This window comes from Hyperolius riggenbachi, chromosome 7, assembly GCF_040937935.1.
Source record: "Hyperolius riggenbachi isolate aHypRig1 chromosome 7, aHypRig1.pri, whole genome shotgun sequence".
In the NCBI taxonomy this organism is placed as follows: Eukaryota; Metazoa; Chordata; class Amphibia; order Anura; family Hyperoliidae; genus Hyperolius; species Hyperolius riggenbachi.
In genome coordinates this window covers 126,549,373-126,573,666 of record NC_090652.1, presented here as the reverse complement: position 1 = coordinate 126,573,666, position 24,294 = coordinate 126,549,373, and the positions used below count along the sequence as shown (strand labels likewise).

General features: G+C 43.4%; 2 protein-coding genes across 3 annotated transcripts in view; one reads left to right on the top strand and one right to left on the bottom strand.

Annotated features, from left to right (window-relative positions):
• Positions 1 to 15,474, bottom strand: part of LOC137525649 (transmembrane protein 180-like) — a 52,962-nt gene extending 37,488 nt beyond the window's left edge. Inside the window, exons 1-2 of the mRNA XM_068246803.1 lie at positions 15,331 to 15,474; positions 2,000 to 2,165 (exon numbers count right to left, since the gene is read on the bottom strand). Coding sequence (XP_068102904.1) covers positions 2,000 to 2,152 — 153 coding nt within the window. The 5' untranslated portion in view covers positions 2,153 to 2,165; positions 15,331 to 15,474. The remainder of the gene's footprint in view (positions 1 to 1,999; positions 2,166 to 15,330) is intronic.
• Positions 15,475 to 15,726: 252 nt separating this feature from the next.
• CDR2 (cerebellar degeneration related protein 2) overlaps positions 15,727 to 24,294 on the top strand; it is a 39,158-nt gene continuing 30,590 nt past the window's right edge. For both annotated transcript variants that reach the window (XM_068246802.1, XM_068246801.1), the window contains exon 1: positions 15,727 to 15,914. In XM_068246802.1, the coding sequence (XP_068102903.1) occupies positions 15,836 to 15,914 (79 nt within the window). In that variant the 5' untranslated portion in view covers positions 15,727 to 15,835. The remainder of the gene's footprint in view (positions 15,915 to 24,294) is intronic.

Here is a 24,294-nt window from a genome sequence, read left to right as displayed (position 1 = left end):
GGTGTCCAGTCCTGTCATGTAATTTTTTTGACAGTTGGCATCAGTTTTGTATGTGTTTCTACAGATGTGTTCACACATAAATCTGTACATTTCCAGTCTAGTCCAGCCCTGTCAATTTTGTCTCCGTTTTGCATGTGTTTCTATGGCTGTGTTCACACATAAAAGGTGTACATTTCTGGTCTGGTCCAGTCCTGCCAGTTTTGTATCCTTTTTGTATCAGTTTTCTATGGATGTGTTCACACATAAATGTGTGCATTTCCGGTACAGTCAGGTATAACTAATAAAAAACTCATGCAAAACTGACAGGACAGGACTAAACCGGAAATGTACAAATTTATGTGTGAACCACTCCTGAATGTGCATGCTCAGCTGATAAGAGGATCCAGATCTATGTACTGATTCTTCTCAAAGTTATTATCTGGCAGTCATATCTGTGTCCTGCCCTGAGATGACATAATTCAGGAAGAATCTAGCATGTATACAGGTGTCCCATGAGGTTGCTTAAAGATCTGGCACACCTCGTCTGCTGCAAGCCATTCCATTGTGTGCGTCCCCATCATCCATCCCTCCTCCCCATAGTAACAGTACGTGTCACTCAGCTGTAGCCAAGGGGTACATCTGTATGAGCTTGTGGCCAGAACTGGCACCCAAGAGATCAAGTCTCTAGGCCTACAGACAACAGTTATAGTGTGCGTACATGTACACATTTATCCTATAAAGGACTACTGTAGGGGGGTAGGGGGAAAAAGAGTTGAACTTATCTGGAGCTTCTAATGGTCCCCCGCAGATGTCCTGTGCCTGCACCGACACTCACCGATGCTCCGGTCCCCGCCTCTAGTTCACTTCTGGAATTTCCGACTTTAAAGTCGGAAAACCACTGCGACTGCGTGACCGTGTACTGCGCAGGCGCAGACTGTACTGGGCTTGGCTTATTCCACCGAGCCTCAGGGGCTCCATGCTACTGTGCGCCTGCACAGTGCGGCTATGCTTATTCAATGACAGGAGCGCACTCGCCAAATTCTAGAGGGTCCTGACGTTCATTGGTGGTTTCAAAGAGGACATGGGAAGCCTTTGGAGGGAGTGCATAATATGGCGCCGCCGGTGAACTGGGCGCAAGGTGAGCCGAATGGCAGCTCTCCCTCCTGTCGCTCAAATCCCTGGTGGCGTTAAATTCTATTCCCCCTCCGAGTTGTAGCAACTCGGAGGGAGATTTAATTTGGGTTCTGGTGATTGTCAGATCCCCGTATTACTGTTGCGCGAGGCACGCAACATTGCACTAGTGCTATGACAGCGCCCAGCTTCACTGAAATTACCTGCTTAGACTCTGGAGGACTCAGAAACTTCCTTCTACTGAGGTAAGCATCTGACTTTTCTTGTTCTAAAAGTCACAGGTTTGCATTAACCACCCTGGCGTTCTATTAAGATCGCCAGGGCGGCTGCGAGAGGGTTTTTTTTTAAATAAAAAAAAAACTATTTCATGCAGCCAACTGAAAGTTGGCTGCATGAAAGCCCACTAGATGGCGCTCCGGAGGCGTTCTTCCGATCGCCTCCGGCAGCCAGAAGTAACACGGAAGGCCGCAATGAGCAGCCTTCCGTGTTTGGCTTCTCCTGTCGCCATGGCGACGAGCGGAGTGACGTCATGGACGTCAGCCGACGTCCTGACGTCAGCCGCCTCCGATCCAGCCCTTAGCGCTGGCCGGAACTATTTGTTCCGGCTGCGCAGGGCTCAGGCGGCTGGGGGGACCCTCTTTCGCCGCTGCTCGCGGCGGATCGCCGCAGAGCGGCGGCGATCGGCCAGCACACGCGGCTGGCAAAGTGCCGGCTGCGTGTGCTGCTTTTTATTTGAGCAAAATCGGCCCAGCAGGGCCTGAGCGGCAGCCATCGGCGGTGATGGACGAGCTGAGCTCGTCCATACCGCTAAGATGGTTAAATATGGACCTTAGGTCTGAAGGCTACATGCCTGTAGTAATTCTTAAAAAATACAAATATTTTACTGCACCTGTGCTTGATGAAACGCCCCCTCGGATATTTTGTAGCGGTTAAGGAACAGCTTCACATAATAGAAGTTGAAAATATGATTTATCATTCCAGCTCCTAATGTAGTCATGGAGTAGGCCAGAGCAGGCCTGTGGATTCCAAACAATAACGTCATGTTTACAGTTCACCTAAGGAAATATAAACAGAGATAAAGCAATGTTACTAAGTTACTGTAAAAGATGAAAACGTCTCATTAGACTTCCCCCACCTATAATATGCTTAAACAGTCCTTTAAACCTCATAAAACAATAAAAAAAATATAACATCTGTGTATACAGAGTGTGTTTATGAAAGGAGTTAACCACTTAAAAAGAGTCTGAAGCGAGTTAAAAACTCGCTTTTTAGCTTATAATCATCATGGGCATGCTTGCCCCAGCTAAAACGCCTCTATCCCGCGGCTGAACGGGGGGTCTTTACGACCCAAATCCCCTCCATGCTCGCCGGGGATCACTTCCTGTTGATGCAGGGCTAATGGCCGCAGCCCTGCCTCCATGCGCGTCTATCAGCGCGTATCTCCGCCTCCGCCCGCCCCTCTCAGTCTTCCTTCACTGAGAGGGGCGGGGGAGAGGCGGAGAACCGCCGCTGATAGACACGCATGGAGGCAGGGCTGCGGCCATTAGCCCTGCCTCCAGGAGCAGCAAAATCTACTACCAAGTTGGTCGTGGATTTTGCAGGGTGGGGATTTGGGGGGGGGGGGGGTGTAAAGACGCAGGATAGCTGCGTTTTAGCTGGGGCAAGCATGCCCATGTTGATTATAAGCTAAAAAGCGAGTTTTTAACTCGCTTCAGAGTCTCTTTAAGCCCGAAGGGTTGTTTATTTTTTACATCTGAGCAACTTTCACCTCCCATTCATTTGCTAATAACTTTATCACTACTTATCACAATGAATTGGTCTATATCTAGTTTTTTCCGCCACCAATTAGGCCTTCTTTGGGTGATACATTTTGCTAAGAATTATTTTATTCTAAATCCATTTTAACAGGAATAATCATTATTTCTCAGTTTTGGCCATTATAGTTTGAAATTAATACATGCTACCGTAATTAAAACCCATGTATTTTATTTGCACATTTGTTCCGCTTATTACACCATTTAAATTATGTCCCTATCACAATGTATGGCGCCGATATTTTATTTGGAAATAAAGGTGTATTTTTCAATTTGTGTCCACTATTTACAAGCCCATAATTTAAAAAATTATATTAGTATACTCCTTTGACATGCTTATTTAAAAAGTTCACACACTTAAGTAACGATTTATGTTGTTTGTTTGTTTATTTAACTAATTTTTTTTTTATTAAAAATTTTATTTGAGTAATTTGTGGTGTTGGAGGTAAACAGCTAATTTTAAATGTAAAATAATGCCTTTGTTTAATAAAAAATAGATGTGGGTGTAGTTTTACTATTTGGCCACAAGATGGTCACAGTCAAAAAGTCCTGGAAGCGTATGATCAGGCTTCCAGGATGCATTAGGAGGACGGGAAACTTTTTGTGAATCAGAAAAACAGCAGCCTCTGTGAAGAGGCTGTCGGTTTTTCTTTGGGGGGTCGATCAATGAATAGGATCTATAATCCCCTTCATTGATCGCTGGGATAACGGCCGGCGGCGGGAGCGTGTGCATCCCAACTGGACGAGAATGTTCGGCCAGTTGGGCTTAAGTGGTTAAAGGGAACCCGAGGTGAGAGGGATATGGAGGCTGCCATATTTATTTCCTTGTAAACAATGCCAGTTGCCTGGCAGCCCTGTTGATCTTCTGGGATAAGTGGTGTCTTAAGGCCCATACACACCGGCGGATCACTCAAAATCAGTCTTATCACCCAAACGACGGACTGTACACACGCCCGATTTGGCGCGCGGATGACTGAACGACGGGGCATTCAAACGACCCCGTCGTTCGGGAAAATCCGACATGTGTATGGGCCTATAAGGTTCATACACAGACACCTACCAACTATCTGTCCAACTATCTACCAAACTTGTCTGTTAAGCCCCATACAACTTTTGTTGTGAATCAAGTTGAAACAACTTAAAAAAGTATTTTGCTATTGTTCAAACAGCTGATAAGACTGATAAGAAGTCAATCCAACTGTTGGATTGACTTTTCATCAGTCTTATCAGCTTTTTGAACAATCGCAAAATATTTTTTTTTAGTTGTTTCAACTTGTGAAGGGGGCTTAACAGACAAGTTTGGCAGATAGTTGGACAGATAGTTGGTAGGTGTGTATGAACCGTCCTTAAGTCAAAACCCTGGAACAAGCATATGGCTGATCCAGTAAAACCTGAGTCAGAGTACCTGATCTGCTGCATGCTTGTTCAGGGTCTATGGCTAAAAACATTAGAGACACAGGATCAGCAGGACTTCTATCCTATTCTTCTCACCTCAGGTTCCCTTTACAGGACAGCGATTGTTAAAAATCGTAAGATTTTAAGTACACACATACAATTGTATATTTCTCCCTGAGTGAAATGCAACACATTTCAGAAAGTAAATCAGGGAGAGGAAGGATTTTACATTAGGCAAACACTGACTAAATCATTTATAAATGAATAAAAAATAAGCAATTTTATTCATTATGTTATTCTTGTATCAGTTCCTATTTAAAATAAGGTTGACATTTTAATGCTATATACTTTTTTTTTGACTGTTTTTGCTCCTACTCCAACAAACCACCTAATCCTCCGCTTCAGCTGATACCATGCAGTTCCTTCTCTCATTGCTCACCCAAAAATGTACCACTATGCATGATCACATTTTTAATTAACAACTGTCTGAAATTGATTGGAATTTTATTCACAGTAAGTTAACTCATCACTCGTAGGTTCGATCTAAGTCATCTAATCTGCAAATCAGTACGGGGTGCATGACCACTTTTAGTTTGTAAGCTGTTTTGGGCAGAGTCCTCTTTTCCTCCTAAGTCATGTTGTGACTTCATCTCACATTTAGAAGCAACAAATTTTGAATCAGGATGAAACCATTTATTGTCTAATTTAAAAGCATAAGATTGGTAAGAAAAGAAAAGGCAGTAGTACCTTTGATATTTGAAAGTATATTATTAAAAACGTGAATTTATACTCACAAACACGGGTTACCGCATAGGCAACCAATGTAATCGCAGGTGGGAAGAATTATAACCTGACTCCACTCAGGTTTAAGAAGCGCCTCGGCCACACTACAGATTTTCTGGAGTATCTCCAAATATTGCCTGATGAGGCGGGTTTGACCCCGCGAAACGCGTTGCAAAGTGGAGGTTTTTTTTACAATAAATGTTATTTTGATATAAAATAATGAATCCCTGTCTGTATTTCCTTGAGGGAGGAAAGTCCACCCCTTCCCCCTTTTTAAACGGTTTTTAGACGTTTTTATCCTATTTTGCCGCCTCTGCATTAAAAGCATAAGAGTAAGCTTTCGGCTACTCATTGTTCTTCAGACTCAAATCCAGTATACTGACAAGATGTAAGAGCAGACAGCTATATACATGCAACATCAAAAGGGGATACATAGTTTATTTTTTCAACATAAATACTAGGGATGATCAATGATATGCACATTTTTCCACATTTTTATGCACATATATGCAGCTTGAAAATGGACCAATTAAGTCCCACCCAGGTTTAAATTGATTGGTCCATTTTCAAGCTGCAGATATTTGTATAAAAAATTGGCATACATTTGCATAAAGAGACTTGAACCCGCAGAGAAGTGGACAAGCACTATCAGAAAATATTACAAAAGGTTTATAAATACTAGAAAATATACCCACTAGCGTGCACAAAGGCCAAAGATATACAATAATCAATGACCATTGCTACAGCTGATACAAATCCTGAAATAAATCTGCAGTGTATCTACTTCCTGCTTTCATGGAAGCAGATATAGCGTTAACATCCTATGTTTACAAATTAGCTGCTCTGCCTAGGACTGCCAAGATTCCTAAGTTGACACAACTGAGAGATCAAATTACAGTTGTGATTAGATGAGGGGGAATTAAACAGGCTGAACTCTCTAAATACATTCAAGGTGCCTTTGTCTATGTTCTCCTTCTATGCTGTGCAAGAGTTCAGGTCCACTTTAAAGTTTGCATGTAGTCCCACTTTAAGTATACCCGAGGCGACATGTGGCATGATGAGATAAATGTGTATGTATGGTACAAAACATATTAATTACCAGGGTGTTTTACTTGTTTTATTTTGCTGCCTGAAAGAGGTAATTTCTAAGTATGAAAGTGGCAGCTTTTGTCTTGGCAGTACCTTGTCAGGAATACTGTAAACATCACTGATAAGCAGATTACAGCTATAAAAGTTTTCCTGGCAGAATACGTTTTTCTACATATTTCTGAGAGCAGAAGGAGAGAGAAAAGGGTCAATATAGTTCATGTATTTTCATTTAGGGACACTTAATAGACTACAACTGTGAAGAGACAATAAAACATTCAATCTACTTTATAAATGTTTAAATATAAAATCAAATAAAATCCTGGGATGTCTAAAAAAAGTCATTTTTAGCAGTAGGAGGATAAATATAATTATCTCATCAGTTTATTTTCACCTCGGGTTCACTTTAATGTCCTTGGGTAAACAAAGTAATCATGCTCACTCAGTGCTCTGCAGAATTTAGTTAGGCTGCTTGTACGTAGTAATTTAGATTTCACTTGAAACAGAACATCCAAATGGGGGTCTTGAGCGGATGTTAGCTGATTTATGACAAATAAATAAGACCCTTTGTTTACTCAATTCTCACATAACTTAGATCATAATTGTTAATCAGCTAGCATCCTCTCAAGACCCTATTTTAATGTTCTGTTTCAATTAAGGCATCTAATGACATGTATTTATATTTGCAAAGCAAAAATTATGCATAACCTTTAGATGTTGTATATATATATAGCTGTCTGCTCTAACATCTTGTCAGCATACAGGATGCGAGTTGGAAGAAGGCTGAGTAGCCGAAAATTTTAAATTTTAATATTTTAAAGGAGAACTGTAGTGAGAGCTATATTGAGGCTGCCATATTTATTTCCTTTTAAGCAATACCAGTTGCCTGGCAGCCCTGCTGATCTATTTGGCTGAAGAAGTGTCTGAATCACACCAGAATCAAGCATGCAGCTAATCTTGTCTTATATGTCAAAATTGTCAGAAAAACCTGATCTGCTGCATGCTTGTTCGGGGTCTATGGCTGAAAGTATTAGAGGCAGAGGATCAGCAGGATAGCCAGGTAACTGGTATTGCTTAAAGAGACTCTGTAACAAATTTTTCAGCCTTAGTTCTTCTATCCTATAAGTTCCTTTGCCTGTTCTAATGTGCTCTGGCTTACTGCAGCCTTTCCTAATTGCACAGTGGCTGTGTTAGCTCTGTTATATCTATGATCGAATCTGTTTCCTTCTGTCGGCTCTGTCCGGCTAAGGCTTGAATGTGTGGAATGTGCAGGGCAGCTTGTGATTGGATAGAAGCGATACACACCCTCTGCAGGCCCCCTGCAGGCTCTGTATGACTTACACACTCTGCTTATGTGAGCCTATCACAAGCTGGTTAGTTTGTTTGTAAACACTGCCTAAAACTGTTAATTACAAGCCAGGATTGCAGCAGAGAGTGGCAGAAACAGCACAGAGGGGCCCAGGAGAACATAATGAATAGAATGGTATTCTTATTGCTGTAAAACTTTTAGAGTACAGATTCTCTTTAAATGGAAATAAATATGGCAGCCTTCATACATCTCTCTCTACAATTCTCCTTTAAGTTAGCCAATAAATGGTATCATCCTGATTTAAAACTTTTTGTTTTTAGTGATGGCTAACACAGTACAATACTTTACGTAACTCACATTTGTAATCTAAAGCTCTTATTATATTATGTAATGTACCTTTATTCAGACTCTGTAAAGCCCTATGAAAAATGTCACCACTATATAAATGCACAATAACAATAATATCTTGACACTTTATAAATCATTATAATTTAGGCATGTTTCACCAGCCAAACACCAAAACTAGCATGAGGAACGGGCAGGAGAGGGTTTTTTTTTAGGAAATATAATGAGACTGGAAAAGTCTTAAAGAGACTCAGAGCCAAACAAATGTAAAGCTCTGATACTTACCTGGGGCTTTCTCCCGCCCCATAAACACGTCTATGTCCCACGCCGTCCTCCCGTGGTCTGTCCTTCAGCCACGTTGATCCCTGGTAACAGGCTCAGTCGATGTCAGTCTGGATCTACTGCGCATGCGCAGACCTCCCACGTATGCGCAGTAGACCCGGACTGACGTCACTGAGCTTGTTGCCGGGCTTACCGCGGCTGAACGGCAGACCACGGGAGGACGGCGTGGGACTTAGACGTTTTTATGGGATGGAAGGAAGCCCCAGGTAAGTATCAGAGCATTACATTTGTTAGCCTCTGAGTCTCTTTAACCTCCTGGGCGATAATCCCGAGCTGAGCTCGGGGTATGTCGCGCAGGAGGATTTCTCAGGTCCTGGTGGGCCGATTTGCATAAATTTTTTTTGTTACACGCAGCTAGCACTTTGCTAGCTGCGTGTAACTTCCGATCGTCGATGCTCACCGCCGATCCGCCGCTACCCGCCGTGCCGCGCAGCCCCCCCCCCCCAGACCCCTTCCGCAGCCTGGCCAATTAGTGCCAGGCAGCGCTGAGGGGTGGAACGGGACTCCCTCTGACGTCACGACGTCCATGACGTCGGTGACGTCACCCCGCCCCATCGCCATGGCGACTGGGGAAGCCCGGCAGGAAATCCCGTTCTGAACGGGATTTCCTGCTTACTCTGATTGCCGAAGGCGATCGGAGTGGGTGGGGGGATGCCGCTGCGCAGCGGCTATCATGTAGCGAGCCCAGGGCTCACTACATGATTTAAAAAATATTTTTTTTTTCAAAAAGTGCTGCGCTCCCTCCTGGGCGATGTAATTGTATCGCCCAGAGGGTTAAGAAAAGATAAAGAATAATGTAATCTAATAACATAATGGGGTTATCTCTACACTTTCTTGACTTGTACATACATGCAACATGCACACAACCACATGACCAACACAACAAACCACACAACCTGACAAACCACATGACCTGTACGTACACACGCCTATACGGCTAAACAACCAACTGAATTAACATACTGCACGCACAAGAGGAATGACGGACTACACATTCAAAACAAGTACAAGTCTTTCAAACGACTTGTACACACGCACCAACTGCATGATATCAGACCAACAGACTAAAGTCAGATGATAATCAGGCTTCAGGTTGGTCCTTGTGTCCTTAGCTTAAAGGAGAACTGTAGTGAAAGTTATATGGAGGCTGCCATATTGATTTCCTTTTAAGACACAGGTGTCAAACTCCAGGCCTGGAGAGCCAGATCCATGCCAGTGTTTAGGATGGACTGAGAAAGAGAGGAATGTGTTCTACCTGATGGACCACACCTTTCCTGATTCAGATCCACCCATTCATTTGAGCTGTGTCAAAAATGTGTGAGGATCTCGGCCCTTGTAGGACCGGTTTGACATCCCTGTTTTAAGATGTACCAGTTGCCTGGCTATCCTGCTGAGCTGTTTGCCTGCAGAAGTGTGAATCACACCAGAAACAAGCATGCAGCTAATCTTGTCAGATCTGACAAAAATGTCAGAAACACCTGATCTGCTGCTGCATGCTTGTTCAGGGTCTATGGCAGGCATGGGCAAACTTGGCCCTCCAGCTGTTAAGGAACAAGTCCCACAATGTATTGCAGGAGTCTGACAGCCACAGTCATGACTCATAAAGGCAAATGCATTGTGGGACTTGTAGTTCCGTAGCAGCTGGAGGGCCGAGTTTGCCCATGCCTGGTCTATGGCTAAAAGTATTAGAGGCAGAGGATCCGCAGCTTAGCCAAGCAACTGGTATTGCTTAAAAGGAAATAAATATGGCACCCTCCATATACCTCTCACTACAGTTCTCCTTTAATGGTGGAAATGAAGGCTCTAAATAATCTGCTAACCCCAAGGCTCTCAGCACTGAATGGGTGTCACACATTCCACATTGCAGCCTAGAATATGACCTTTACTCATACAGTAATGACAGCAGCGGGAATTTTAAAGTTTAACAGAGTCTGATGCACAAATACAGTTAAAGAGACTCTGAAGCGAGAATAAATCTCGCTTCAGAGCTCTTAGTTAGCAGGGGCATGTGTGCCCCTGCTAAAACGCCGCTATCCCGCGGCTAAACGGGGGTCCCTTCACCCCCAACCCCCCCCCCCCCCCCCCCCCTGCAAAATCAACTACCAACTTGGTCGTAAATTTTGCTCTTCCTGGAGGCAGGGCTAACGGCTGCAGCCCTGCCTATCAGACGCGCATCGCCGCCTCTCCCCCGCCCCTCTCAGTGAAGGAAGACTGAGAGGGGCGGGGGAGAGGCGGAGATACGCGCTGACAGACGCGCGGGAGGCAGGGCTGCGGCGGTTAGCCCTGCCCCAATGCGGAAGCGCTCCCCCGCTGCACGGAGGGGATTTGGAGGATCAGGGACCCCTGTTAAGCCGCGGGATAGCGGCGTTTTAGCAGGGGCACACATGCCCCTGCTATCTATGAGGTCTGAAGCGAGATTTATTCTCGCTTCAGACTCTCTTTAAAGCATTTCAATTCTAGCTTATTTAAATTTTGATTGGTAAGCAATAAACGAATCAAGTTACCCTCAGAGAAAACTGCATGGCAGTCCTGTGTTATTACTGTATTATATGCTGAACTTGTAAACATCATATATATTATGCAGTATTTAAAGAGTACAATCAATGAATATTGACATTACAAATTGTATATTGAATACTATGTAGTGTCTGATGATCTGGTATTTTGCATGCTCTTTTCCCAGTGTCTGATGACCTTGTATACTGTACACTATCAATGGAGTGTCTGATGTTCCTGTATATTGCATGCTATCTGTGCAGTGTCTGATGACCTTGTTTAGTCTATGCAGTGTGTGGTGACCTTGTACAGTCTATGCACTGTCTGATGACCTTGTATATTGCATGCTTTCTATGCAGCATCGGTTGCCCCTGTATATTGCACGCTATCTATGCAGTGTCTGATATCCTTGTATATTAAGCAAAATTTAAAGGGACCTGTGCTCAAAACTCACATATAGCCAGTGGCTAAAACAACATCCCAAAATAAACAAGATTGTTTAACCCGCCTGCCAACATCATGCCACGCATGCCATCCTTGCATTATATTGCACGCTGTCTATGAAATCTGTGAATTCCTTGCATATTGTACACGATCCACACAATATGCAATGTTCTTGCATATTGGTCTTTATCTCTGCAATGTTAGATTTTTTTTTGTATACTGTACACTGTATATGCCAAATGTTATGTCCTTGTATATTGCATGTTGTCCATGCTCCATGTGATCTCCTTGCATTTTGCAAACTATGGCACTGTAAAAAGACAGAACTTCAGTTTGCCGGTCTTCAATTCAAATATACTAACAGGTCAAATAGCAATAACAAATAGAAATTTGAATGGATCTATTTGATTATTTGTAGAAAAAACTGGTAAAGTGTACAGCTACTGTCAGGTATCTTTCAGACAGGCAGCTGACAGGTGGTGAATTCTCTGCCTGTCAGCTGCTCTTCTGCACTGGTCGGGTGCTTGTTAGCACTCGGTATCGGCATTTGAGATGTGCCCGCCCCCACATAGTCACATCTGAGCCAGCTGCTTCTGGGTAACACCATCATGTGTCAGCATTTGACACGCATGGTGTTACAACTGCTGCAGTTTAAAATTGCACCTGAATTGCACTGGGGGGCGGCAGACGGTACACTGAACTGCTCGGACAATATAATCTCACAGCAAACACTATGCAATTACAGTGGGATGCGAAAGTTTGGGCAACCTTGTTAATCGTCATGATTTTCCTGTATAAGTCGTTGGTTGTTACGGTAAAAAAATGTCAGTTAAATATATCATATAGGAGACACACACAGTGATATTTGAGAAGTGAAATAAGGTTTATTGGGTTTACAGAAAGTTTACAATAACAGTTTAAACAAAATTAGGCAGGTGCATACATTTGGGCACCACAAAAAAGAAATGAAATCAATATTTAGTAGATCCTCCTTTTGCAGAAATTACAGCCTCTAAACACTTCCTGTAGGTTCCAATGAGAGTCTGGATTCTGGTTGAAGGTATTTTGGACCACTCCCCTTTACAAAAAAATCTCTAGTTAATTCAGGTTTGATGACTTCCGAGCATGGAAAGCTCTCTTTAACTCACACCACAGATTTTCAATTATATTCAGGTCTGGGTACGGAGATGGCCATTCCAGAACGTTGTACTTGTTCCTCTGCATGGATGACTTAGTGGATTTTGAGCAGTGTTTAGGGTCATTGTCTTGTTGAAAGATCCAGCCCCGGTGCAGCTTCAGCTTTGTCACTGGTTCCTGGACATTGGTCTCCAGGATCTGCTGAAACTGAGTGGAATCCATGTGTCCCTCATCTTTGACAAGATTCCCAGTTCCTGCACTTGCCACACAGCCCCACCGCATGATGGAACCACCACTATATTGTACTGTAGGTAGCAGGTGTTTTTCTTGGAATGCTGTATTCTTTTTCCTCCATGCATAACGCCCCTTGTTATGCCCAAATAACTCAATTTTAGTTTCATCAGTCCACAGCAACTTATTCCAAAATGAAGCTGGCTTGTGCAAATGTGCTTTAGCATACTTTAAGCGGCTCTGTTTGTACTGTGGGCGGAGAAAAGGCTTCCTCTGCATCATTCTCGCATACAGCATCTCCTTGTGTAAAGAGCGCCAAATGGTTAAACGATGCCCAGTGACTCCATGTCACTCCATAGGTCTTTGGTGCTGGTCTGTAGGTTGACTCTGACTGTTCTCAGCATTCAATGCTTCTGTTTATCTGAGATTTTTCTTGGTCTGCCACTCCAAGCCTTAAAGTGAACCTAAAGCCACGGGAAAAAAATGAGATGAACTCACCTGGGGCTACCCTCAGCCCCCTGCAGCCAATCGTTGCCCTCGCAGCTCCTCTCCGATGCCAGGAGGCCGCAATAGCAGCATAGGGGGCGATATACAGGCTGGGAACGCGAACAATCACTCGCGTTCCCATGCCTGTCGGCCGGTGACGGCCAAACCGGAAGTGTTCGCCGGCGGGTGCAGAAGCATCGCAGAGGCACGGCGAGGGCACCGATCGGCTGCAGGGGGCTGAGGGAAGCCCCAGGTGAGTTCATCTCATTTTTTTCCCGTGGCTTTAGGTTCACTTTAACTTGAACTGAGCCTGTAGTCTTCCATTTTCTCAATATGTTCCTAACTGTGGAAACAGACAGCTGAAATCTCTGAGACAGCTTTCTGTATCCTTCCCCTAAACCATGATGGTGAACAATCTTTGTCTTCAGGTCATTTGAGAGTTGTTTCGAGACCCCATGTTGCTACTCTTCAGAAAAAATTAAAAGAGGAGGAAAACTTACAATTGACCCCCTTAAATACTCTTTCTCATAATTGGATTCACCTGTGTATGTACGTCAGGGGTCACTGAGCTTACCAAGCCAATTTGAGTTCCAATAATTAGTTCTAAAGGTTTTGGAATCAATAAAATGAAAACCATGCCCAAAATTAAGCACCTGCCTAATTTTAATTAAATAATTATTGCGCACTTTCTGTAAATCCAATAAACTTCATTTCACTTCTCAAATATCACTATGTGTGTCTACTATAGATATATCTGACTGACATTTTTTATCGTAACAAACAACGATTTATACAGGAAAATCATGACAATCAACAAGGTTGCCCAAACTTTCGCATCCCACTGTATATTGTAATGGTTTGTTCCTATCAGTGTGTTAGCAATGCTGTGCAGTGGAATCCATCAGAATAATGTGAGGCACGCTGTGCATTACTGGACAACGTTCATAATCACCCAACAATCTCTAGATTGTAAGCTTGAAAGGGCAGGGACCTCCTTCTAGTGTTTTTTATATTGCTGTAATTTACCATATGAGCAGATACCAACTTTAGAGATATCTCAAAGTGCACATTAAAGGGACACTGTAGGGGGGGTCCGGGGGAAAATGAGTTGAACTTACCCGGGGCTTCTAACGGTCCCCCGCAGACATCCTGTGCCCGTGCAGCCACTCACCGATGCTCCGGACCCACCTCCGGTTCACTTCTGGAATTTCAGACTTTAAAGTCTGAAAACCACTGAGCCTGCGTTTCCGTGTCCTTGCTCCCGCTTATGTCACCAGGAGCATATGGTCTGTGTCTGCGCAGTACACTCCTGGGGACATCAGCGGGATTGAGGACATGGCAACGCAGGCGCAGTGGTTTTCAGACTTTAAAGTCTGAAATTCCAGAAGTGAACCGGAGGCGGGGCCGGAGCATCAGTGAGTGGCTGCGCGGGCACAGGATGTCTGCGGGGGGCCGTTAGAAGCCCCGGGTAAGTTCAACTTATTTTCCCCCGACCCCCCTACAGTATCCCTTTAACTATGTTTGTATTTGTACTATTGAATGTCATGACTGTACAGTGTCTTAAAGTTCTATGTATACTATGTACAGTGCTATGGAAGAGGTCGGTACTATATAAATAAATAATAACTATATTTGTTGTACTTCATTGTACGCTTTGTATTGCTCGCATAAAACACAATGCGACTTTTCCCATATGTTCCAAGCCCGTTTTTAAAGCATGTGCAAAGCAAAGCCCCAATCTGAAATTAGCCTCAATCTCTCACCTCTATAGCAATAGGCTTTATATGTGGTGCATTGAACTTTTTGTACCTTTCATGTGCAGACTCCCATATGAAGCAGCCCTGGGGTGCAAGTGTAGCATTACTAATAACCATTTGCAGCTATAATCCTGTGTGGTAGCCCTATTTTTCATGTGCACCTACCTCCACCCCTCTCAATGCCAAAGCCTAGGAGGATGCTAATACTGGACAGAACTGCTTATATGTATTACTTGCAAATTATTATTATTGATTTATAAAGCACCAACATATTCCATAGCGCTGTACAAAGTAGGAAACAAAGATAAGGTACATAATAATACAGACAATGATGTACACAAAAAATATAAAAAATAGCCCAAATGCTTAAAATAAGCACAATAATTTCTAGTTACTTAACCCTGTGTGATGATGTTCCTATTTTATATTATTAATATGCCTACTGCACGAGACACAAAGTCCAAGATGTGCCCCTATATCAGGCTCTGACTGATGCACAGGATTATAATGAGAATTGAGGAGATTATAATGACCACATAGCACCCAAGCCATCACCAGCAGAGAGAAGCATGAAGCCAGACTGTAAAGATACTACCATGCAATGACAGGCAGGGCTCAGGGGCAGGGGGGACCCCGGGAGACAGCTGTATGTATGTTGTAGCAGCACACAAGACTCAGGATGCTCCCACCAGCTTGTTGCCCCTCGCAACCCGACCGCATCCGGACTCTCAGCATCTATCACCAGAACACGGAAGAATCAATAGCGTTCGGCAGTTCTTCGCCAATCAGAAGGCAGCGACTAGCCTCCAGGAAAGATGATTGGTCAGCAGACTACACCTGTCGTATTTACTCAATACGCCATTCGCTACTTCGTACACAGACCCGCCCAATTGTAAACTGGACGTCATGCAATAGGATTGCCACGTTGCGGCGCTCTTCGGAAGTCTTCGGCCCTTTCCGTGTGAGGAATTCGGATATGGTGGTGGGCGGGGCCGCCTGGAACCGAAATAGGGAGCCGCTCTTTGAGCTGTCAGCAGCTGCTGCATCAGCCGCAGCAGCAATTCCCTGGGGAGCTGCGCTGTCTCTGCGGCGATATAGCCATGCTGACCGACAGCAACGTGGAGGAGTTCGAGATCAAGGAGGATGAGCCGTGGTATGACCAGCACGACCTGCAGCAAGGTGAGCCTGGACACTGCTAAGGATGCGAGGGCTTTCCATGTGCAGCATACTGTCACTCCTTGCTTTGTGATCCACCCTGCCAGCCTAAGCTCCACTATACTGGATGCTGCTCACTTCTTAGTATTGTGATCAGCCTAAGCTCCACTATACTGGATGCTGCTCACTTCTCAGTATTTTTTAGCCTAAGCTCCACTATACTGGATGCTGCTCACTTCTCAGTATTGTGATCAGCCTAAGCTCCACTATGCTGGATGCTGCTCACTTCTCGGTATTATTAGCCAAAGCTCCACTATGCTAAATGCTGCTCACTTCTCAGTATTGTTGTTAGCCAAAGCTCCACTATGCTGGATGCTGCTCACTTCTCAGTATTGTTATTAGCCAAAGCTCCACTATGCTGGATGCTGCTCACTTCTCAGTATTGTTGTTAGCCAAAGCTCCACTATGCTGGATGCTGCTCACTTCTCACTATTATTAGCCAAAGCTTCACTATGCTGGATGCTGCTCACTTCTCACTATTGTTATTAGCCAAAGCTCCACTATGCTGGATGCTGCTCACTTCTCAGTATTGTTAGTAGCCAAAGCTCCACTATGCTGGATGCTGCTCACTTCTCAGTACTGTTAGTAGCCAAAGCTCCACTATGCTGGATGCTGCTCACTTCTCAGTATTGTTAGCAGCCAAAGCTCCACTATGCTGGATGCTGCTCACTTCTCAGTATTGTTAGCAGCCAAAGCTCCACTATGCTGGATGCTGCTCACTTCTCAGTATTGTTAGTAGCCAAAGCTCCACTATGCTGGATGCTGCTCACTTCTCAGTATTGTGATCAGCCTAATGCTCCACTATACTGGATGCTGCTCACTTCTCAGTATTGTGATCAGCCTAATGCTCCACTATACTGGATGCTGCTCACTTCTCAGCATTGTGATCAGCCTAAGCTCCACTATACTGGATGCTGCTCACTTCTCAGTATTGTTATTAGCCAAAGCTCCACTATGCTGGATGCTGCTCCCTTCTCAGTATTGCTAGTAGCCAAAGCTCCACTATGCTGGATGCTGCTCACTTCTCAGTATTGTGATCAGCCTAAGCTCCACTATGCTGGATGCTTCTCACTTCTCAGTATTGTGGTCCCAACATCACTGTCTGACAAAGTGAGGAAGGCTTTTCACCAGACTTCCCATTATCTTGTCCTTTACACACTTCATGCTTGGATGCCAGGATACTCATGATGATGGATTGTTTGAGCTCTCCTAGAAGTATAGTATATTTCATTAATCATACAGCAGGCCAGATAGCAGTAGCAGTTTTAAAGACAACTTATTATTTTTTTTCTGTTTTTAACTTTGCAGAAATCTGACTAGTTTTTTGGGGGGGCAACTCCGCTGCACCTGCCTTAATAAAGTTACGTATACATGTGCAATAAAAGCTTTTATAACCGAATGATTGCCCATCAATGACTGATCCTGATCTTTCTTAAAGAGAATCTGTATTGTTAAAATCGCTCAAAAGTAAACATACCAGTGCGTTAGGGGACATCGCCTATTACCCTCTGTCACAATTTCGCCGCTCCTCGACGCATTAAAAGTGGTTAAAAACTGTTTTAAAAAGTTTGTTTGTAAACAAACAAAATGGCCACCAAAACAGGAAGTAGGTTGATGTACAGTATGTCCACACATAGAAAATACATCCATACACAAGCAGGCTGTATACACCCTTCCTTTTGAATCTCAAGAGATCATTTGTGTGTTTCTTTCCCCCATGCACTGAAGTTTCAGGCTGCTCTTTTCTTCCTGCAAACAGCTTTGCCCTTGTTTGCAATTCCTCAGTATGTGAAAGCCCAGCCAGCTCAGAGGACGATTTATCCAGCTTGTAAAAGATAAGCGAGAAGAGAGAAGCTGCTCTAATCTAAATAACACACAGGCAGTGTGCAGAGAGGGGCCTGGAAAGGTGAGTTCATAGCAGAACCACAACACTGAAGAACTTGGCAGCCTTCCAGACACAGGCTGACAAGTCTGACAAGAGAGAGATAAGTTGATTTATTACAGAGACAGTGATAGTATAAAGTGCTGCAGTTAGCCAGAACACATTAGAATAGCTTTTGGAACTTGTAGGATGATAAAAAACAGGATGCAATTTTTGTTATGGAGTCTCTTTAAACAGCTATATATTGGAAGCTCATAGTCTGATACAATCTTTCACAGACGCACCATCATTATCATTGATTTATATTTATAAAGCGGCAACATATACTGTGGCACTGTACAAAGTAAAAAACGAACATGGGGTACATAATAGACAATAGCATGCGCCAAAGGGGAGAGAAGTACCAGCTTTGTGCAAGCGCAATTCACACAAAGATCATTTGGTATCTAATGACGCCTTTATTTGCAAACACTCATGAAGCACCATTATCGCCCCAAAAATGTCCATCATGCCCGATTGCTCACTATGGCAGAGAATTGTTTGTTTCTTTTGCAATTGCTCATGTCAAAGTTTTAAAGATCCATTATTGATCTGTTGTTCGTTTACGATTTTGATCCAGTGTGTGTACAAAGGTTTAGTCTCCTAAACTAGTTGTTGCTATGTAGTTTCAATTATTGGCTGGTCATTAATCACAGGGTGACAATTGCTTGTATATATAAAAAAATGTATAGTGTATTGTACAATTTTCGTTTTTGTTTTGTTTTGTTTTTTTTGTTATATAATTAGTCCAGTCATAACCCTTTTACTGGGAATCTCTTTTACAATTTGCATTGCCTATTTTATTTTATTTTTAATAGACATGATTAAGTTTCTGACTAGCTTTCACCAATTTCTGATTTTTAGTTTTTGTATGTGATTGCCTCTTTGGATAATGCATACAAGATGCGTAGCTGCCTTTTTAAATGCTGAAGCTTCAGGGGAGCGGATGTGGTCTGTTGATGCAATCACTTTAAAAGTCTTGCAGGGTTCATCTGCCAGGCAGCCTTGTAGATGGAACAGCTACCGGTATATGATCACTACCATGTATTAGCTAATTTGATAGCTAAGGAGCAGCTTACAATATACAGTGACATGCAGTCAGACAGGATAATAGTCCACCTATTAAGTTGGGCAGTTGTTTTTATCTGATTGCTAACATGGTATGATGCTCCACTGCTACTGCAGGAATGCTGTGACAGCATTGTACAGCTAATGTAAAGTTGTGTTTCTCCATCATGTGGATGTGTGTGTGTGTGTGCCTAATATTCTGGCAGTTATTGCAAGCACAAAACTGGGACATCATCATTGCCTGCTTTTCCCCTGAAAGGGTTGCCGTTATTCTCAGACAACAGTGGGGGGCTGGGACATATTCAAGTGCTTAGTTGAATTCCAGCTTTGTTATGAACTTGAGCCGAGTTACAATTTGCAATGCTGAACCTGAAATGTTATCTCCCAGCTCTCCTAGACTGTATCAATAAGGCTCTTTTGCCCGCGTACGTACAAAAAGGGCGCCTGGACAAAAAGGGCGCGGGGTGTAAACTCTAAATAATAATTAATCATTAATAGGGTTTATAAATATAGTGTGCTATATTTCGTTTACAAATAATGTTTAACAAAATTATAAATCATTAAATAATGTTTATGAAATCGGAAATTGTGAAAACGTTAATCTTCCCTGTTTCAAAAGTTAAACTTATAATTACGTTTATAAAAAAACCAATAATATATGTTTAATTGTTATAATTGTATATTATTGTGAATAACCGTCATTTATGGTTTGTTGTTATAATAAAATTTGAAAATATTGTTTATAAAGATGATATAAATATAACTACGTTCGTAATAAATGTTGTAATACATTAGTAATTATTACTAAAATTTTACTAAAACTATACCTAAGCCTACTCTTACACAGAACCCTACCTGTACCTATCCCTAACCCCTAGACTCCCCTGTTGGTGCCTAAACCTAAGACCCCCCTGTTGGTGCCTAAACCTAAGACCCCCCTGTTGGTGCCTAAACCTAAGACCCCCCTGTTGGTGCCTAAACCTAAGACCCCCCTGTTGGTGCCTAAACCTAAGACCCCCCTGTTGGTGCCTAAACCTAAGACCCCCCTGTTGGTGCCTAAACCTAAGACCCCCCTGTTGGTGCCTAAACCTAAGACCCCCCCTGTTGGTGCCTAAGTAACCCTCCCTGTACCTACCCCTAACCCCTAGACCCCCCTCTTGGTGCCTAAACCTAGGACCCCCCTGTTGGTGCCTAAACCTAAGACCCCCCTGTTAATGCCTAAACCTAAAACCCCCCTGTTGGTGCCTAAACCTAAGACCCCCCTGTTAGTGCCTAAACCTAAGACCCAAACCTGTTGTTGCCTAAGTACCCCTCCCTGTACCTACCCCTAACCCCTAGACCCCCCTATTGGTGCCTAAACCTAAGACCCCCCTGTTGGTGCCTAAACCTAAGCCCTGTTGGTGCCTAAACCTAAGACCCCCCTGTTAATGCCTAAACCTAAAACCCCCCTGTTGGTGCCTAAACCTAAGACCCCCCTGTTAGTGCCTAAACCTAAGACCCCCCCCCTGTTGTTGCCTAAGTACCCCTCCCTGTACCTACCCCTAACCCCTAGACCCCCCTATTGGTGCCTAAACCTAAGACCCCCCTGTTGGTGCCTAAACCTAAGACCCCCCTTTATTATGTGGATAATAATGTTTTACTAATTGTGGATTCAAAAAAAATTTTGCAATTTACGTTACGTACTGATCGCTTTATTTTGTGAATAATAATGTTTTACAAACAGTAAGAGATAAAACTTTAAATAATGTTTTAATTATTTAAATAAGATAAATATGTTTATTATTTTCATAAACGTTATTCGGCACGGGTGCATTTTATAAACGTAAATCACCACAAGTTCAGTTATAAATCATTAAACATCGCCGGGCGCCGTTTGTAAACTTTATTTAGCTCCTGGCGCCGTTTATAAACTTTATTTAGCTCCGGCGCCCTTTTTTCCTACTCGGCGCCCATTAAACGCTATTTATTATGGGAGTGAATGGCGGCGCCCTTTTTGTCCACTAGCGGCATGCGCCCTTTTTTCCCAGCTCCCTTTTGCCCATGTAGGAATGCATTTGGCAGCTGCAGAAGGATGTAAGGTGAAGAATGCTGATGCTCTGTAGTGAAAGCTGCACCTGCAATCTTAGAAGCTGCCTTTGTTCAGGAAAGAATGGATTATGCAATCGAAGTTCTAATCTTATTTTTTTTTTTTAATCTGGTGTTGGACTCTAGAGTGGACTTCTTCCACGCTGTTCACTTGGCAGCTCATACAAGGCATGGAGGTCTATCGATCCTGTGCTCAAAAGTAAATATTTTACATGGCAAACCAGCTTCCTATAGACTCCTGTAGTTGTATGTATATGTTATATGGTTAAGCTCCAGTCCTCCACTCTACTTAAACCAGAATGCTAATCCATATTAGGTTATTTATGTTAAATTTACATTTCCTTGACTAACCAATACATATAATACTAAACTAAAATACTAATAGGTTGCTATACTTCTTGAAATACAACACTGACCCCTCTGTTGATCTCCCCTTTACGTTGAATAGTTGTCTTGCTAGTTGCTACCCACCCTGAAGAAGGTTACTCTTTGTTAGCACCTCCACTGTATTAATGGAAGTGACCTGATCTGTCACGGTGTAGGGCAAAAACCCAGACAGGTTTGGAAAAGGCTCCTCTAGACTACTGTTGTAAGATTTCTTTGATGCAAGTTCATTATCATTCAACTCTTTAAACCTTCTTGGGAGCGTAGTAGAAGTTTTTATTTCCTGCCTCACTGTTAATGTTTTATTATACACTCGCCTAAAGGATTATTAGGAACACCTGTACAACTTCTCATGAATGCAATCTAATTAACCAATCACATGGCAGTTGCTTCAATGCATTTAGGGGTGTGGTCCTGGTCAAGACAATCTACTGAACTCCAAACTGAATGTCAGAATGGGAAAGAAAGGTGATTTAAGTAATTTTGAGTGTGGCATGGTTGTTGGTGCCAGACAAGCCGGTCTGAATATTTCACAATCTTCTCAGTTACTGGGATTTTCACGCATAACCATTTCTAGGGTTTACAAAGAATGGTGTGATAAGGGAAAAACATCCGGTATGTGGCAGTCCTGTGAGCACAAATGCCTGGTTGATGCTAGAGGTCAGAGGAAAATGGGCCGACTGATTCAAGCTGATAGAAGAGCAACGTTGACTGAAATAACCACTCGTTACAACTGAGGTATGCAGCAAAGCATTTGTGAAGCCACAACATGCACAACCTTGAGGCAGATGGGCAACAACAGCAGAAGACCCTACCAGGTACCACTCATCTCCTCTACAAATAGGAAAAAGAAGCTACAATTTGCATGAGCTCACCAAAATTGGACAGTTGAAGACTGGAAAATGTTGCCTGGTCTGATGAGTCTCGATAGTCAGAATTTGGGGTAAACAGAATGAGAGCATGGATCCATCATGCCTTGTTGCCACTGTGCAGGCTGGTAGTGGTGGCGTAATGGTGTGGGGGATGTTTTCTTGGCAGACTTTAGGCCCCTTAGTGCCAATTGGGCATTGTTAAAATGCCACAGGCTACTTGAGCATTGTTTCTGACCATGTCCATCCCTTCATGGCCACCATGTACCCATCCTCTTGATGGCTACTTCCAGCAGGATAATGCACTATGTCACTGTCACAGGAGCCCTAGTGGCTGACCGCACTTAGCCTTCTAAACGGTGCCAGCGCACAGATCGTGTGAACTCTGGTCGCAGTCAATGCGCAGGAACCGTTAAGAATTAGCCGCAGACAACTCAGAAGGGAGCCTGTGAGACACGGGTAATTACAACGTCACCTACTGGTTCAGAGTAAACTGCCACCACTGCGGTTACCATGGGACCGTGGAGCCCATTAACTGACTAATCCTGCGAATAAAACGGTTAAACACACGATATTCTGTCTCGCCAACAACAAACAAACAGTAGCGTATCTTCAGAGACCCGGGATCAGTTCTGTGTGTGCTGATAAGCAGGGTAGCAGACAGTGAATGACTTGGAGAAAGTCGTTTATTCATGCAATATAAATAATTAATATATACAGACAATTATTAAAATCAACAATTATTAAAACAGTAATAGCCAGTATAAAAAATAAAAGAAGGGAGAAAAATACTTAGTTCCTGGAAAGATGTCCTTTTTGTGGGAAAACAGAGTTCTGGGTTTCAATTTGAGTTCAGAGTTCAGACCAGGTGGATGCCAGCATATCCTCAAGCTGGCATCTGATGAGCTCAAGATGTTTCAGTGTGGAGGACACTGAGTTTGGGTCCTCAGCCATTCTTATGCCCCTGCTTCAGTAGGAGGGAGTGAGGGCGGGGAGCCATACACCCCCTTAGAAGATGAGATGAGCCCTCCCCTTATCCTGGGGGCTAGAAATCATATCTACCCATATATGGGCTCTATCTCACAGAACCGTACAGGTCAGGGCAGATTTATTAACATTTTCAGGTCTGTCTCGATTTACCCAGCGCCCTGATACCAGACATGAGGGGTGGGACCCCTGTGGTATCATCAGGGCATTTTCAAACTGCCTAACTGGCAGTCCTTACCTCAGAATGTTCTGAAACTTCCTCAGAACCAGCACCGGGGCTCATGCTACACTTCCCCCACGTTTGGTGAAGCTGCCATCTCAGGAACCCCAGAAATATTACAGATCTGGGAAGTTATGGATTATGCCATGAGCCTCAGGTTAATTCAGGAGGTGTTCTAGCTGCTAACAGCTGACTTTCCTTTGATCTTTACTAGGGAGCAAAGTGTCAAGACCTCCCGTGGATTCGTAGCCTGCCGGGCTGTACCTAGGCATCCTTTGGTTAATTAACATCTCCATGAGATCAGCTAAGTGTCACCTGGTTCCCAGAACCAAAAGGGGAATTGTGCCTTCCACAGGGAATATGTCCAAGCTAATTAACACCTTCCCCCCAGGCTGTCACTTCAGCTAAGACAGATCCCCCAGCTGTTCCTAGGCATAGGGATACTACACGTCAAATCTTGGTTCTATTGATCTGAGGCGCAATCGATGCAGGAATCGAGTGCGATCGTTCTTTTCTTCACGGGCGGTTCCAGGACGCGCCTGCGTCCCCGCAACCGTCCGTGACAGTCATAAAGCTCAAATAATTTCAAATTGGTTTCTTGAACATGACTATTAGTTCACTGTACTAAAATGGCCCCCACAGTCACCAGATCTAAACCCAATAGAGCATCTTTAGGATTTGATGGAATGAGGGCTTCGTGCCCCGGATGTGCATCCCACAAATCTCCAACTGTATAGTATGTATGTGTGTATATTATATAATTTGTTCAACTTGTTTCACAACAAGGGTTGTTTGACAATTATGCTGCAT